Source organism: Apteryx mantelli, chromosome 21 (assembly GCF_036417845.1).
Source record: "Apteryx mantelli isolate bAptMan1 chromosome 21, bAptMan1.hap1, whole genome shotgun sequence".
NCBI lineage: Eukaryota > Metazoa > Chordata > Aves > Apterygiformes > Apterygidae > Apteryx > Apteryx mantelli.
The window spans coordinates 6,504,541-6,522,133 of NC_089998.1; the positions used below are offsets into that span (position 1 = coordinate 6,504,541).

A 17,593-nucleotide genomic window follows, 5' to 3' on the forward strand; every position below is an offset into this window, starting at 1 on the left:
CACCACTGAGTCTGGCCTCGTTCCTCTCTACACCCTCCCATCGGATATTTATAAACATTGATAAGATCCCCCCAAGCCTTTGCTTGTCAAGACTGAACGCTCCCAGCTCTCTCAGCCACTCCTCGTACGAGAGATGCTCCAGTCCCTTAGTTGTCGTCGTGGCCCCTATGACAGCGTAGAGTTACTAACCGCTACCTGCCCCAAGGTGCCTGGCTGCTTGCGTCACCTTGGATTGCTCCAGTTGTGAGGTTAAGTTCACAAGATAAACTGCTGTCGTTTACCATAGCTAAGTTCCCAAGCGCTAACTTCCTGACTTATGGCAACGTGATTACTCGAGAGCTGCTTAATATCAGAGTATTTATTGGGGCTTTCCAGCAGCTTGCTTACAGCTGCTAGACATGCCAAACAATTCTGTACCTCAAATTTTTGTTATGAGTCTCTTGATTTAATGAGTCTCTATTTAGTTACTGAAGTGTGATTTCTTTTCTAATAAATAAATTAAAAATAATAAGCTCTTAGTCACTTTCACCAGCAAACATCAAAAAGCCTTTAAAAGGTGATTGTATAATAATATTGATGTTTGTGTGGGAAACCAAAACAAAGGGAAGCAAAATCGCTATGTTGTTGTCAGATGACCACTCAGTAAAAGACTGGAATGAGGAGACCTGAGTTTACCCTTCTTCAGTATCCTCTCCCGTTAACTACAATGACTCATCCTCTGATGATGGTTATGTACTTTTTATGTCCTTAGAGTTTAGTCCTCTGCCTCATTAACTATTGGTATTTTAAGTAATGATTGGTCTCAGTGATGCCTTTGCAAAATGGACTAGGGTTTCATAACAGGAATAATGGGCTATTTGAGAGCAAAGCTCACCATCTTCATTTTGGTAGGAGATTTTATTTAGAGAGGTATTATGAAACTGAGATTGCAGCCATATTTGCTCCCAATTGCAATATATTCTGACTGACATAATTTTGAGGCTTTGTTCTGTTCGGGGGTGTTGGGTGGTGGGTGATGTGTGTGTGGTGTGGTTTTGGGTTGGTTTTTTTTTGTGTGTGTTTTGGGGTTTTTGTTTTGTTTTTTAATTGCATTCATCCCTGTAGTATCTGGCAGTATTAAGCTCCACACAGTGGAGTGCCTTGCTTCAGTAAGATGATATGCTCTGCATAATTTTTAAAGTACATCATGGTAGTGAAAACGGGTCCAAAAAAAGTGCCTTAAACTTGGAGCAGAAGGTGGAGAGTTTTGTCTCGATTCTGAGCTCTGGAAGGGTGCTCATTCCCCAGAACGAGACTGCTCTCTGGAAAGGTTGTTTCCAGCATAAGCGAACGTTATCGTCCTTGTACTGTTCTCTTATGCCACCAGTCTGGTGACAGCTTTCATTTGAAATGTTTACACTTATACTGGTTCTCTCCCATTTTAGGATTCACAGTTGGTAATAGAAGCCTTTAAATCAGGGTTTGAGCCTCCAGGAGATATTGAATTTGAGGACTTCACTCAGCCAATGAAGCGGACTGTCTCCGAATCCAGCCTTTCAAATTCCAGAGGGGATGGAAAATCTGAGCCGAAGTTTGGTGGCAAATCCAAGGGCAAGTTATGGCCATTCATCAAGAAAAATAAGGTACTGACTTGCAAACTTCAGCTTGGTGCTAGTATACTTAGTCAATAACCTCTGCCTTGTTTAGTAATCCTGGCAATTACAATTTTTTTTAAGAGAATTTTAGTTTCAGAAAGTTAATAACTAATGTCTTAATATGGTGTTTTGTTGTAGTCTTTGGTTACTTAAGGATTTTTTTTATATTTTTAATTTTTTTTTCTTGTACAATTTCTTTAATTATGTTGCTGTTTGTATATTTATTTACCTTTAGTTGTCATGTCTTTGCCATGGTCCATTTCTGTTCCTAACTTGGAGAAGGAATTGTATACCACTTACATAGTGCCATGTGTGCTAACTAACATTGTTACTTTTGGGCAGCTTTAATGTGGCATTACTGTCTCGACACTTCTAAAACTCTCCTTGGCTTTTCATTTGCGTTGTCTTTTCAGTCTTTGTAGTGGGTTCAGCAGTTGGGTGGCTGGGAACGAGGAATTGCTGTGATTCATTCTTAATTTAGCATAACTAACTGAGCATAACTAACTAAGCAGTTGACTTCTTCAAAAAGAAATGTATTAACTTATGTGTCCATTTTTTTGACCATTTCATTGTCATACTTTACACCATAATGCATGGCAGCCTTTACCTGGGGTTACCAGAATGTATCAGGTTGACTGGACTAAATCTGTTCTCAGTAACACTGATGCAAGCCTAGAGTAGCTTCACTGTTTTAATCTCACCCTTGTTGCTCTGACCCTTATCAAGCTGCTTGCACTAATCACAGAGTGAGTACAAAAATCTACCTGATCAAAATGGGTCATCCTGTTGGGATAATATGAGAGAACTCGTCTCTCTGGTGCTTACATCAGTGTAGCCAGAAGCAAAAACCAGGGCTAACAACTCCTGAGCAAATTCATAGAATAATTTTTAAAAGTGAAGTTTGATGCACATTAGAGGTATGATTTGAAAGCAGGAAGGAATGTGGTTTGTTGTTTTCCAGATAATAGAAACGCTACTGGGCACTAAGGTACCTTCCTTATCTGATCCATTTAAATTCAGGTATTTGAAAGCTCTATCCATATGCATTATTCTGAGCCGTCCACAGAGCGAGGACAGGGCAATTTATGGGGATAGCGTTGCATGGAAAAGTCTGCATGAGCTTCCTGTCAAAATACTTCATGTTACTCTTCTGTTGCATCATTTACTAAAAACTCCCATTTATCACATTCTTCATTTAACACAACTCTTAAATACTGCTTTCCTCCCTCTTTTGAACCATGGCCTTTAATATTTAATTATTTGTTTAATTGTTTTTTTTTCCTCTGGATTTCAAATATTGTTTTTGATGCTTATTTTCGTTTTGTGTTTTATCTTTTTATTTTGGTTTTTATTCTGTCACTTCTCCATCTCTTATACGTAGCTTATGTCCCTTTTAACATCCCCCCATCAGCCCCCTCCTCCTCCCCCTGCCTCTGCCTCACCCTCTGCTGTTCCCAACGGCCCCCAGTCTCCCAAGCAGCAAAAGGAACCCCTCTCCCATCGCTTCAACGAGTTCATGACCTCCAAACCTAAAATCCACTGCTTCAGGAGCCTAAAGCGCGGGGTAAGTTCTCCTCTGGATACCTCTCTCTCTCTCTTTCTCTTTTCTTTCTTTCTTGCGCTTTTATTGCACGTTCTGTTATGTAAAAACTTGTTTTGTTTTGTGAATGAACCCATTGTGTTTTATCATAACATGCAGACAAATCCAAGGAATCCCAAAGTAGAAAGTCATTTGTAGTCAAAAACGCCACAATGAAACCACAAAAAATACACTTCCCAATTGAAATTACCTATTTTTTTTTGAGGGGGAAGGTTGTCCAAAGTACGGACGGAGCAGCTCAACATTAAGTGATACTCACATGAAAATCCAAAGATAAACTAAATCATTAATTTAGTAGCCCTGCCTATATCTGCAGCAGAGCTGGTTTGGGGGAGTGCCATTGAGAAGTTTCGTACAGTCCTGATGTTGCATGTTTCCTCCCTTACTGTGAGAAACCACCTTCTCTTCAGGGTGGATTCAGCTCAGCATCTGTGTCAAAAGGAGGAAAGTAAATTAGGAGGGGTTCTAGGGAATAATCCTTCTGACTTCAGTTGGGCAAGTTCAGGCACTTCACTGAAAAGATCTGACGTCTCTTGCTGGAGCGGTGGGAACAGCACTTCCCTGTATTTTACAGTTAGGGATGCTTCTGTGCAGAATTTCTGGCTGCGACTCAGCCTTAGAGACGGTGCTCAAGGGCTGGAGTCTTTGCTTGTTCAGTAAGTCCGACTCTTAAAACAGGTGAGACATGAAACCTGAAATGATTTTAGGTGGCAATAAAGTAGCTTTAGCTTATAAGGTATGGGTTTCCTTTAAATCAAGACAGTCATGTTGGTGACACTAGGGAACTGGATTTAATGTTCTCTGCATCTTCTTACCTACATTGATTACAGTTGGCTCTCAACTTTTGGGGCTGATACTTCCCAAGGGCCTTAACTGCATCCTGGAGAGTGGCGTTTCAGTAAGAGGAGAAGGTTTGACTTGATTCCAGACTAACAAGCATATATGCGCACACATCCTGATGTTTACAGGGCTTAATCCCAAATTAGCAGTTAGTCACACACCTATGGAAAAAGAAATACATAGAAGCAGCTGACGAACTGCGGAGAAGAGGACGTGAGAGCATCTGTCCAATCCTTCCTTGAGTCAGCAGTCCTGACTCACGTGCTTTCAGTGGCTTCCTTTGGGCACTTGGGGTTCTGTTAGTGAGCTGACATTAAGGTGTTTGTGTTGAAGTAAGTTAAATTAGACCACCATTAGTGGTCTTTGTATGTTGTAGTTGTTAAGTAAATAATAGCTGAGATGGAACTTCTCTTTCCTCAAAGAGAACAGTTTTTCTTCCAACAAGCTCTCACACAGCACTGAGAAGCCGCTAGCATCATATGGCTTCGGCTCCTAGGTTAGGATAATAGAATTATTTCCTCTTACAAAAATTATGCCAAGCAGACACAACTGTTCAATATTTAAAATATTTTTTAGAGCAGGCTGCAATGACAGGAAATAACTACTTTCAAAGGCCCAAATTCTGCTCCAGGGACTGCACTGGCATTTAGGCTTAGAGGCTGCAGTTATATAAAAGTAGAGATGATTTCACTAGGGAACTTCAGTGTTGGTTAGCTACAGAGAACTGAGACCAACGCTGTAAACAGTATTTTAATTGTATCATCTGGTTACAGAAAGTACATTAAGAAAACAGACAATTTTCTTACGTAAAAGTTTCTAGTTCTTTCCTAGGGAATTGCCATTTAATGGGGGTATGATTCAGACTAGAACCCAAAGAATTGCATTTCTGGTGCTTTTTGATGGGGAAGCCAAAAGTTTCTAAGCTGTCAGAAGGTGTATTCTGTAAATATGCCTCCTTCCCTCCCCTCAGTTGCACAGTTTGGCTCATAGCATCTTTTCTCAATGGCTCTTAAGGGGGAAAGCAGTCTTTCAGTTCCGCTTCTTAACAGCAGATTTGGAGGATGTGCTGCTTGTGGGTCTCTTGAAGGCAGCTGTTAGGTGGGCTGGCTTCTGCAAGGCTTGTCCGTACCGCATTGCAACGCGGCGCTTGGAGAGCGAAGGCGCTGCTGAAGGGGAGCGGTTGTATTGCGGTCTAATGCTTCAAGAGTGCCGCTCGCTGAACGGAGTGCTCAGAACAGTGCTGAAGGTTTTTAACTCAATCTAAAAATATTTATACTAGTTTATAGTTCTCTGGGCACTTCACGAGTTTGTATTTCAAATGTACAAATTCTTATTTAGTGAGTATTTGGCTGTATAAGCAATTATGACTAATTGCTTTTAATATTGCCTGAAGAGGGGCCATTCTATTACGTATTACTTATTGGAGAAGTCTAAGTGAGCCTTTTGTAAGGTTTTCTCACCTCTTCATATAAATTCACTTACTAATGCTGCATACCCTATTGTTTTTAACTGATTTGTGTGAAAGGTGAAATAATGAGGAGAAGTCTCCTGTAGTTTTCCCTGGAGTCTCCTCTAATTTCTGCTGACACATTCATTAAAATGCGAAAGGAAAGGCTCTTGCTAAATCTTCATTTAAACCTTTCACTGTTCTTTTTCTATTTCATTTCCTTCCCCTGTTAGCCACCAGGATGTTTGTGTGTAAATAGTTTTCCTGCCTGAGTCATCCGGCAGAGTTGGAAGCCAGTGTTCAGATTATCACATCTTTTTCCAGAGGGGCAAATTCAGGCCATTTAGTTCATCTAGAAATACAGAGCAGGAGAGGCTGCTAAGCTCTGGCAGCTTGCTCGGCCTGTTTTGAGAACTTGGAAAGGTCACGTTTCATAGGTCCTCGGTGGCCGGAGCTAATGGGTGAAATGCTGTGGTTTGTGTTGTACACGGGGTCAGACTGAAAGGTCGCGGAAGTGCCTTATGGCCTTAAAAAACAAAATAATAAGTTAAAAATTCTATCCAGGCCAAAAAAAAAAAGGAAATCCCATCCCAAAATCCTGTTAGTTTGTCAGATAACAAAGGAGTGGTTAGCATTAGTTTCAGCTGATATAATCTGATATGGCCCCCGTATATAAATTACAGCTAGGTAACACTGTTAATTCTGCTCTTACCATATCAGTTTTCTTTATAAGAGTTCCAGTTCAAGTCCTCTCTATTGCAAAATCCTAAAGGATATGAATTTTGCACTTGAGGATGAGTTATAATGTTGCAAATACTGGGTTGCGATTTTTACCGAAGAAATTAGGCAGGAGGAAGTAGGGAGAAGCTGTCTAGCAGAAGAACATTTGATCTGTGCAGAGATGCGTAAGTGTGAAGCAACCCTTGGAAAGGAAACTTGGGGAGCCAGCAGGACAGTACAGTGAAATGGATGTTTGGCTCTGCGCGCTGAAGAATTTCATTTGATCTGAATATCGTCTCTGCACCACTGCTTTTGTTCAGACAGAAATCCCACTCCAGCCAGACACCTTGCCGTGAAGATAGCCACAAGAGATTTTAAATATTATTTTAGATTATGCAACGAAGTTGTCCGGAGGCAGATCCTTCCCAGCTCTATGGATGAACTGAGCTGTTAACTCCAGCTAAAGTCAGTGTAACAATTTATTTCACTGCAAACTGGATCATACTCCTTTTCTGCATTAGCTTCCAAGGGAGAAGTGCAGGAAAAGGAACTACTTACTGTGAACAAGTCTAGTAGATGTCAAGACCTTAACAGGATAAAATCAATGGGAGCAAAACTGCACATTGTACTTGATCCTTGAAACATAAGCGAGTGAATAGATTCCCATACAATTCCTCCACAAAACCTTTGAGATCAAAACGTGTCTGGATAGGTAGTATGTTTTAGTAATTTCCATATGAAATTTTGGTTTAGCGTGTTATATTGCATTTGGAAAGAGAAATTAGTACATTTAAAAAAGCAGAAAAATCACTGGTGACTGCTTAAAAATTAATTTTATAACTACTAATGATATGTCCTGTGCCCAGTCTGGTTTTAATTTTGCTTCCAAACCAAAAATCCTATGAATCTTATTTTTGTAGAAGGAAACAGATGCCTGAACAATTAATTTACAACAGATGCAAGGTTAATGTAGAAGAGCCAATACGAATATCAGTGGTCACTGCCAATATGAAATCCTAGTCAGGTTTAAAAAAAAAAAAAAAGTTTTAGGTGCTGACTCTTGTCAGTGTCTATGGTTTTCTAATCACATTTTCCTATTTTCCTCAAGTTTTCTTTTTTCTAGCCCTAGCAGCAGCAGAAATGTCCATTATAGAGAGTGCTGCAGAACTGCTCTAGTACTTATCATAGATCAAAACTAGAAAAGGAGGGGAAAAAAGTGTTTCTTGCACATAATTTTGGGGAGTGCTGTTTCTAATAACTCTTTAGAAGGACAGTATAAAAAAGAAATACACGTAAATCAACTTGTCTCTTTAGGGAAGTTAAAGCCAGAAGAGCACAAAAAATGAGGAACCGCTTACATAAGTCATGGCTTCATTTATGCTTGCTCTGCTTTTTCTAATTCCATTTAGAGGACAAAGAAAACTCAGTACTCTGCTACTTGATATTAATTTTGTGTTCTTTTGTTTTATTGCTATAGTGGCAATAACATCAGCTCCTTTTTTTTTTTTTTTTGAAGAGCCGTACTTCTACACGAAAAAAAATCCAGGGGTAGAACTTACTGCTTTGAATTACGCTGTGTGGCTTTACACAGACCTGCTTTGCCTCCCTCAGCTCAGACGGGGCCGCGGTTAGGCAGAGGGAAGGTGGGTTTGGGAGCGGGGACGTGGCTCCCGCTGTCGTTACCCAGGCTCCAGCCTCCAGGCTGTCCTGTTGCACACGGCAGAGGAGGGATTTTTGTGGTTTCCTTTCTAGTGGAAATTGTTGACTTCATTACAATGTAAAACTTTGTTTCCATGCACCGGTTAATGTTTCCCGTACCATCTCGTCTTGCCTCTGTGCGTGCTGTGTTCCCTCTTCCCCGGGCGCGCGGCTTGTGGTCTGCCCGAGCGATTCGTACTTCGTTAGTCTGTGATCGCGCAACATCAGCAAACAAAAACCAACCTCTCTCTTGCTCCATCTGTTCCCTGGCCGTGGGAATACTTGTTCTTTTAATATATATAAATATATCTATGCCAAGACGAGGGTTTTCTGGAGGGTTGGGGTGGTTAAAGCCTTGGTTTATGCCAGCCTGGATGATGATGTTTTCTGATCTGGTGTGTTTAAGCTAGCCTTTAAAAGCATGGCACTTAGTTACTTTTCTTGTGAAAATACTGAACTCCCTGACGCTCGCCTAGTTGCCAGCACGTTTCCCCTTTGCACTTAAAGGCTAGTTAAGCACCAAGCTATCTTTTGCTGTAGAAGCAGTAAACGCAGAGGTACTTTGCTCGTCTCCACTGTAACAGATGTGTTTTCTCTTGCTGACTCGCCAGCAGACACAGTCTTTGTATTTTCACAAAGAACTCATGAAGAGGACTTTAGGGACCCCCACGTGTGCCATTGAGGCTAGGGAATACGTTGTAAGTCTGTGTATGGTGTGATCAGCCCATACCGTCGCTGCACAGTCGCTAACCCCACTTACAACGCCCTCGGAGTGTGCTGTGGAAAGGTGCTTTGTAAACGATGAAACCACGAGTTTGGTGAGCGGCGAGCTGCAGCTCACCGCGCGATGTGCAGGCAACATCTATCTGCTAGTCGCAGAAATGCTGAAATTGGCACAGTTAACGGTTGGACTGGGGAAATTCGGGCTCCAGTGTGGAACCTGCTTAAAGTGCCCTTGGCTGCACAGCAAGGGTAAGAGTGGAGAAGTCCTAAGTCATTTCTGTGTTCTGGTACGCTCTAAATTAATTGGAATTGTAGGCTGAGCCAACTTCTGCTTTTACAGCAAAGTTGCTCTCTGTAAAAAGTAACTACAGGTGGGTTCCATGCATTTATCCGAAATCATTTGTGTGGGTTTTTTGTGAATATGGTCTTGACCATCATTAACCAAACCTCCGAATTTATGGCAGTGCAATGGCGCATGGAGCGTTTTGTGCCCTGGTGGCAGAGCACTGTGGCGCTTCTGAAGATTCCCTGAACTTTCTGTAACGATGATAGTTCATGGAATCAAGATTTGTGACTTCTAAATCTGATATTTGGAGAAAGCAGAATAGAGGGGAGATTGCTACAGGACCACTAAGAAAGAAATTTACCTCCTGGCCGTGTGGAAGCCTCGGGGGTTATTGCAATCCCGTCCTCTGTAAGTGAGGTTAGTGTCTGTGACTGTCCAATAACACATGGACTTGCTGCCTTTCATGCTCTCTCATGTGTTATTGAAGCTTGTGGCTCTTAGGCTCTTCGTTCCTTCCCTGCAAGACTAGGCTAGATTTGATTTAAATTGATGGCTTGAAACAGATTTGCTCGTTTTATAGAAATGAGGTTACTTGATTGTTCGGGGGGAGGAGGGGGGAAATGCTGCTGCTCTCCCAAGAGCTGAGCAAGCTGCTAGCTGTGAAAACCCATCAGAATCGGCAAAAATAGTTATTTAGTGAATGCTTAATGCAGATTTATTTTCAGTCTGCTTATATTTGTTTATAGAAATTGAATTACTGACATATAACATTATCGATACATTTCAGAAACTGAAAACTGTGAATATGATTTGTTTCAGCATTTCGTTGTTTTCAATCTATGATCTGCATTACTGGTACTGGTTATAACAATCCCTGATGTACTATTTGGATGGAAATGCTATTAATAAGCTTTTTATTTTTATCATACTTAACAATGTAAGAATTTGGCAATGCGGTGTCTGTAAACCCTTTGAAATTTGCTGAATTTACAGCAAAAGAATAGTCTCAATGCAGATGGTTCTTTGCAGTAGTGTAGTGGCTTTAGAGTGAGTAGTGTTTAGAAAGTAGCGCATGTAGCATACATTTGTGCCTTTTATAGAGTGCTTTTGTAGGTAAATATTTTTTCTGCACCGTGAATGTTGTCTGTATAAATGTACAAGAATCTTAATTTGTGCTGATCATGTCTCTGCTAAAGTTCACAGGAATGCTAAAGCAATTGTGCAAATAAAGGCTGCCGAGACCAAATTCCTTCAGCAACATGTTTTAGCTCATTCTTTTCCCTTCTTGTATGATTATTCCTCTTTCAAAAATTGATTGTTTTTGTTTGGTTTTTCAATGGCCTCTTAGCTGAGAAAGTTAATTTGTCTATTGCTCTGTGGTTATCACTGTGTATTTATTTACTAATGGGCTGAACCTCAGAGGGAAGCTGAATTGCTGCATTGTCACAATGGATCGCTTCAAATGGAATATTTCACTATTTATTTCACAGCCATATTTTTTCATTTGATGGTTGTACTATCTTATTGTATAAATTCTGCTGAGTAATGCTAATGCTTATATTTGAAAATTTTCATACTTCTTAAACCTGTTATCAAACACATTGATGGAGCTACCTTTATTTTAAAACCAATCCTAAAGAACTGTGTTTTGGCTAAAAATAGAGCATCAGGAAGTGTGAGAGCACTGTATCCGGGAGCTGTTCATGTTAAAATTGCAGCAAAATCTTGAATGGAAAGATGTGCAGAAGAAGTCTGACGATACAGATTATTGCCTACAGTGGGAGGTGTTTTCTAACTTTCATTTTTTGTTTGTCTGTAGCACAGAGCAAATCCAGTTATGCATTTACAAGTTCATTGCCTAGGTTGAGCATTTCACAGTTATTCCCCAAGAGGTGGTAACACAGCCACAGCGCAGATCGCTGGAGGAGGAGGAGGCCGGTTACAGTTTTGATTCTCCCTTTAGACACTGGTTTCATGCCTTGAACAGCAGCTAACTTAGGCTCCTTGGCACACAACAGAAAGGCGCTGTAATGCTGTTAGTCTCCCTGTCTCATGGAAAACCTCCTGAGCTAGTTTGCAGCACTGGAAGAGGGTTTGGGTAAGTCAGGTGGTCAGCTGCCCATGCGCATTTGTTCACCTGTTGGTTTGAGGCCCTACAGCACTGTTGAGAGCTGCGTGTGTAAGTGAGGTAGGACAGAGGCAAACCATGCTAGTGTGCAAGATTTGGGGGGTTTTTTAAACACACACCTCCCTTTTTACAGTCTCCTACTTTCCCAGAGTAGCTAGAAGATAGTGTTTTGGCTCTGTACCAGGAAATGTGGAAGTCTTTAAAGAACTAGGCAATGTCAGTCATTTAAGAGCACGGATAGCGGCTTAGGATGCTGTCATAGAATCAACTGGATATAAAAAGAGGCTTTTTTTTTTCCTTCTTTGTCCTGACATTGTCTGACCACATAGCAAAGGGAAGTTTGGTTCACTGAGTATTTCTTAATGAATCCTTCAAGAACATAAAACATCTGAAGTAACTACCCAGAGGACATTGTACGCAGCGCTCATGGATAGTTCGGGGATATTGTCCTTTGGACACAGGCCTGAGAACTAGGGTCTGTCTGCCTGAAATCACTGCCGATCCCATAGTGCTTTTTGCAGCAGGAGTCCAAGTGTAGTACCTTACCTCTTTGCTAAATTCTGGCTAGGTGTTATTGCACCCTTCACCTAAGACCTTGCATAATGTGGCTGATACTTGTGACTGCATTTCAGCACATTTTTGATCTTGAGTGACTTGCATATATGTGCAAATCCTGAGGTTTTTTTTTCCTACATCAAAGATGTTACCTTAATGAGAGAAGCACTGTTGTTGTCATAGCAGCTGTAAATAAATCAACCCAGGCCACGTATTCACCTGCAGTACCAAAGCACATCTGCAGAGGTACAACGCTTTTCCTTTTCTGCTTGCACCAAGGAAATGGCAGCTGATTGCTGATGCTGGCCCATCTTGTGAACTTTTGCACAGATCTGTTAGTGTTACCCATTTCGCGTTCCAACAGCGAGGGGGATGTGTGTCATTTTATTGTAACGTCGGTCTGAAAAAGTTCCTCTTCTACTGATGCACTGTTGTTTTTTCTCTTTTTTTTTTCCCCCTGTATCTCTCCAATTTTTACATGAAGCTTTCTCTCAAGCTGGTAAGCACATTTACAGCATGCATGTCCTGTGTTTTAATCACGATTTTCTGTGTGTTTTAATGTGCACTGTGCCACATGTGACATGACACTGAAATTAATTGTTAAATTTGTTTCTTCTTTGTGTTTTGCTTTTTTTGCTATTTATCAGATAACTCTGAATACACAGGTCTGGAGTCTATTAGAGGTGATCAGAATTCAATCTTTCTAATAAGCTGCTAAAACATTAACTCTAATATATAGTTTAGTTTTTATTTTTATAATCTAGGGCTATGAAAATGTAGAAAAATATCATCATAATTCTGCTACAGTATGAATATACCTTAAGGCATTTAAAAACTAAAGGTCTCGGTGTGTTTGTGGGACCATTTATAGAGAGAAATGCAAGTCTTTTGTGTAACTGAAAATAGCTGCAAAGTTGCTTTCCGTGTCCAGGTATTACTGGAAGTTGGCATCATTGTCACCTACATTTTACAGCCCTATGTAGTCCTCCAAAATAACTAATAATTATATTAAAAGTTCTGTAAACCTTAACCAAGAAGGTTAACTCAGTCTGATTTGAATTTGCCAATGATGATGTATATACGAATCCTAAATTCTGTCTTGGATGCAGCTGGGAAGGTATCTTGAGCTACGGTAAGCAAATATGCTACTGAGTTGGAAAGGGAAGGGGGGAACACATATGGGAAAGCAAATGCCGTGCTGAACTTTACACTCAAGGTACTGTACTGCTTGAGTAGAGATATTCCACACCTTGATATGTTTGTGATAGCTTGCCTACGTTCCTTTGCCCTAACCGAGTCCCGTCACAAGAACGCGACTATTGCTGACCCACTTCACGCAAGCATGCAAGGGGCGCGAGTGACTGATTGCAACTTCAAGAGCTTCAGGGATTCGGCAGTAGCTCATTAATTGCATTAGCTCGAAGGTTTTCTTTGTCCTTGTCAGTCAGTGCCTTTGGGGCCTCTCTCCCTGTTGTTTCTCTCCTGACACGTACATTGATCCTGGGTACACCGTTTTGGACCTGTTCTGTCATAGCAGCTTATTCTGAGGCTGTGTGTTGCCACTAAAGCTACCTAATGTGGCTCTGATACGTCTTTGTGGGTGTTTCAGGCCCTGCTGTTGCACTGTACAACACAGTGACTTGCTCCAGCTGCATTAGCTGTGTTGCTTCTTAATGAAGACCTGCGATAGACCTGAGGATTAAAGTCATAGAAATCTCCAGCTTACTCACAACTTGTTTTTCAGCTGTTACCAAGCCACTGGCCTGGTAGTCTAAAGTGTTTATACCAAGGGTTTCCATTTGCTGTTTTGCTGGTCACAATGCTGGTGTGTTGTGCCGCTGAGTCAAGCCTTCATATGTAGGAATACATCCTCCCAAGTAAATGGCTGACCTGGCCTTTCCCCCAAAACTTCACCAATCCCAAAGATGTGCAGAGAGAGCTGAGACCTGTGAGTGCCTTGGGAGGAGGAAATTGGCTTGTTGGTAACCTTTTATTGGCTCCTAGCTGTAGAAGAGCCAAAACTAGAGCTGATAAAGCACTCTCTCTTTCTCTCTCTTTATGTAGCTTCACCCAGAAGCTGGTCCAGACGTGGCCGCTTTTTTCACATGGTCCTTCACTTTGTGACCACAGTTTACAATTTGCATCCTAAATCCCAGTACTTTCATGCGAGGATATCTAGTGAGCACTGTCTCTGCTGTTCCTGTGACAGCACATCAAAAATATCACAGATTCCCCCGGCCGCACTGTAAAGCGTTTTTAGGAAAGTACAGGCAACCTTCACTACTTGAAAGTCCCTGGGGTGTTTTGCTTGAGAGCATGAAATGTACCCAGCATGTGCAAGAAGAGCTCCTTGACTCCTCCTTTTGGAGGAGGAACTGTAGCCTCTGTTATGACGAGAAATTATTGAGCATGGAATAAAACCTCGGTGAGATCACCTTTAGTCTCAGGCATGCCTTTCTATGCAACAGGAGTGCTTTGGTCTGAAGCATTGTGAACAAAGATACAGAACTTAGTGCAGGCTTAGGCTTTTGAATGAACTGGAGTTGCAGAATCAAAACTGAGTTTGAAGAAGGCTTTTCCAGGTTTGACTACATCTGTCACATACAGCTAAGATATGACTGGGGCAATTATCTAGCATCTGTCTCCTTCAGTTAGAAGCAGAAAAGAACATGTTATATAGTCTTTCTTGTAACTACTTATTTTTCTATCTACAAAGCTGAATCCAGATGTTTTGCCTTACAAAGATATGTATGGTTTTAATGTGTATATTATCTGTAAAATATATTTAATTGTCCTAATGCCTAACATGATATGGGAGTTAGTACCGAGCAGAATATTATCATCATTACAGAATGAGTTAGAATAGAGCTTACCTGTACCATGCACAGCTAATATAATACAAGCAGTAATTCAGAAGTGTTAGGACTTTGTGCCTAAAGTTTTAGAATGTGAGTATGATTGATTTAGTTATTTCCCTCATTCTTCTTAAATTTACTTTCTGGTTATCTTATAAAATGGAACTAAGTGTACTACTATGCAAAAAAACAAGCCTTGGCTAGATGCAGTTGCTGTCTTTTAACGCAAATCAATATGGCAGCAATCTCAATTTGCCCGTTCTCCTGCCTTTTTGAAATTGCTGGCCAGAGGAAGAAACGATGACCTGTCTGTGGTTGCCCTCCATCCCCTTGACACCTGCGTGCTTTCTCTCTAAGCTGCATGTTCTGCGAATGCAGAAGAAAGTGCCCTGTCTCAGGGGCACATTCAGTGGAGAGTCGAAGGGATCTGACAGGTGGCTTTTTGTGGCAAAGTGTCCACTAGATCACACTCCTCTGAGAAAGATACTCAGCATTTTAGTAAGGCGAGCGTTGCAGTTTTGATCACAAGTTTTCAGTAAGCTGCTGGGCCACTGAATTGGGTCACTTGGTTTTGTATTTGTTCCCCTTCTTTCTCCCATACGCCCATATCCCCTCTTAGAAATGACATGTAGAAGGAGCAGAAACCAAACCAAGAAAAATCTATACAAATTGGGGATTATATATGTGGACTTGATTCTTTTATGGTGAAGCTAATTAGCATTGAAATGTCTTCAGCATAACCCACCAAAACCATCCTTCTTGTCCTCTTGCCAGCCAAACGTAGGTAGTACTTTGAAGAAAATAGTATAGACGTGTTATATATGTCTTCTGTCTGCTATACAAGGCTGGAGCAATCGGGAAGAGGCATAGCGGTTTGAAGGCAGAAAGGGATTTTAGTTCAAGCAGAATCCCACAGGAGTAACCACTGTAGTCCTGAAAGCTTTTCTTCAGTTACGATTTCAAATGAACTGATTCTGTGGCTTTGATAGCAGTCCTGGTTTTATGCTGGTATAAGTGAGAGGAGAGGAAAGGCTAAGAGCCTTTGGCATGGGGCATGGATCCTGGAAAGTGTGCGACATGCTTTTAAATTGCAGAGGCCCAGAGAAAGCACTTCCATTACACACGTGTGTTCAGCAGAGTCTGACATTAAAGTAACTGTATTGGACCAGCACCCCCAACCACTGTACTGGCAGAGCAGGCTGTGCTTGGACTATGCAGAGTGAGTCTGCGATTAGTAGTGTATAGGTGAAGCACGACTGACACAGGAGTAAAAGCAGCAACTGCTTTTATGGCGTTGCCTGCAGCAGAGCTGGGGAAAGTGTGAAAGATTGGTTCCTGATGTTAAATCAGGATAGAAATAGATTCTCAGCTTTGCCATTGAATTCTGGCATTCTTTAGTTAGTGGTCTCCCATTATCCATTTGTTATGGAAGTGGGATATGGTCCTGGGATTACTTCTAAAGCATCCAGTTTCCAAACCATTCCAGGACTGAGTGCTCTCAAGACAAACAGTGACAATGCTTCAGACCATAGTGATTTTGCACAGATTTTTCTGTGTACTGTTTTCAAAATGCAGTTCTGACAGGTTCTTTCAGGCTCTCACTTTTCCTCTTTTTTTCCTCCATTCCACTCTGTGCAGGGAGCAGGGCCAGAAGATTTCAGCAATCTCCCACCTGAGCAAAGAAGAAAGAAACTTCAACAAAAAGTTGATGAACTAAACAAAGACATTCAGAAGGAGATGGATCAAAGGTAAGCCAGCCCCCTGCAATGAAGAATGAAAAAGGTAGCCTTGTTTAGGAGAATAGAAACAACTAAAATACAAGAAAGATCAAATACAAACAAGGTTCTAGGTTTGTTTGAGGTGCTGTTCCGAGAAGAGAAGACACAGAGGGTGCTATATGAGTCAAAACATCTAAGAGAGTTGCAATGCGCTGCACAACTCAAGTTCTGGTATCAATTATTTAATTTTGGCTGATGTAGGGGTCAGAGCTGGAGGAAGAGTTGGCTTTCTGCTTATTCCACTCTCCCCCCTGGGTGTAATGCATATCCTGTCTTTGCAGTTGTGAGATGAGAAGATCCTTGTATAAAGATGGGAATGATAGAAGTGAAGCAACTGGAGAGTTTTTCCTTCTTCCTGGAGCTGCTTTCTTGGGCCTTTGGAGGCACTAGCAGTTTAATTGCGAGCCAGACAAGGATCAGTGTGGATGTACTAGCTAGGCTTCTTGATGTGAGCAGCTCCTGAGGTTTTTGAAGGAAGTACAGGATCTAAATACTCTCAGTCAAAAGTGTAATCATAGACCTCTCAGCACTAAACAGATCATGTCTTAATGTGACAGGCAAAATTGGGCGTGGGTAGATCCCAATGAGAGAGGTGGTTATGAGCATGATAACATCAGAAGTGCTGACTGAACGCTACATGTCTTAGGGCTCTCTGATCTGTAGCATATGTTTCCTGGAAACAGAAGAGATGATGAGTCCTGTACTTTTGTTGGATGTGTTTTTTGCGAGGCTTCATTTATCGTTCTGATTGAGAACAAGGCCCTTTTAGCTACACGCTTTTTATTGATTCTGGCAGCCTGTATTTGCTGCTTCCAGTGTTTGTTCACATTCTGGCTTCTGCAGTTACGTTAAAGATTCAGCATGTTGTGTTTGCAGGAGACAGAACTTTTCTTTCCTGAAGGATTTCAGGACTCAGCCTCTCTCTGATACTAGTCTGTCCCTAAACATTGCTGATATTTTGTGTTTGCACAGATGTGCCTATATTTTCTGCTCGTTTGCTTTGCAAATACCTGCTTATTTTGGTCTGATAACCCAAATTTTCATCTTTATATTTTATATCATGAATAAGAAAGGAAGACAGCACATAGGTGTATCGCTTTTCTTTACATATGCCTTTTTTTTTTTTTTTTTTTTTTTTTTTTTTACTGTGGTACCTTGTATTTGTCTCTATACAGGTTTTTCCTTTATGTTCTTTATTGATTCCAAGGTAACCTAATGTTAAAATCTGGTACAAAATCAGAGCAGAATGAGGTTATTTTAAATAAACATAGCATATAATTGAGTAAGGAATTAGCATCAGCAGTTAAATATAGAGTTTTAAAAAAATCA

At 41.0% G+C, this 17,593-nt stretch overlaps 1 protein-coding gene across 14 annotated transcripts in view; it reads left to right on the top strand.

Moving 5' to 3' along the window:
• FNBP1 (formin binding protein 1) overlaps nucleotides 1-17,593 on the top strand; it is a 108,782-nt gene that overhangs the window by 75,432 nt on the left and 15,757 nt on the right. For 7 of the 14 annotated variants that reach the window (XM_067309270.1, XM_067309265.1, XM_067309267.1 and 4 more), the window contains 4 exons: nucleotides 1,425-1,622; nucleotides 3,016-3,198; nucleotides 12,116-12,130; nucleotides 16,125-16,234. In XM_067309270.1, coding sequence (XP_067165371.1) covers nucleotides 1,425-1,622; nucleotides 3,016-3,198; nucleotides 12,116-12,130; nucleotides 16,125-16,234 — 506 coding nt within the window. The remainder of the gene's footprint in view (nucleotides 1-1,424; nucleotides 1,623-3,015; nucleotides 3,199-12,115; nucleotides 12,131-16,124; nucleotides 16,235-17,593) is intronic. The other 7 variants (XM_067309268.1, XM_067309269.1, XM_067309277.1 and 4 more) reach the window with 3 other exon arrangements.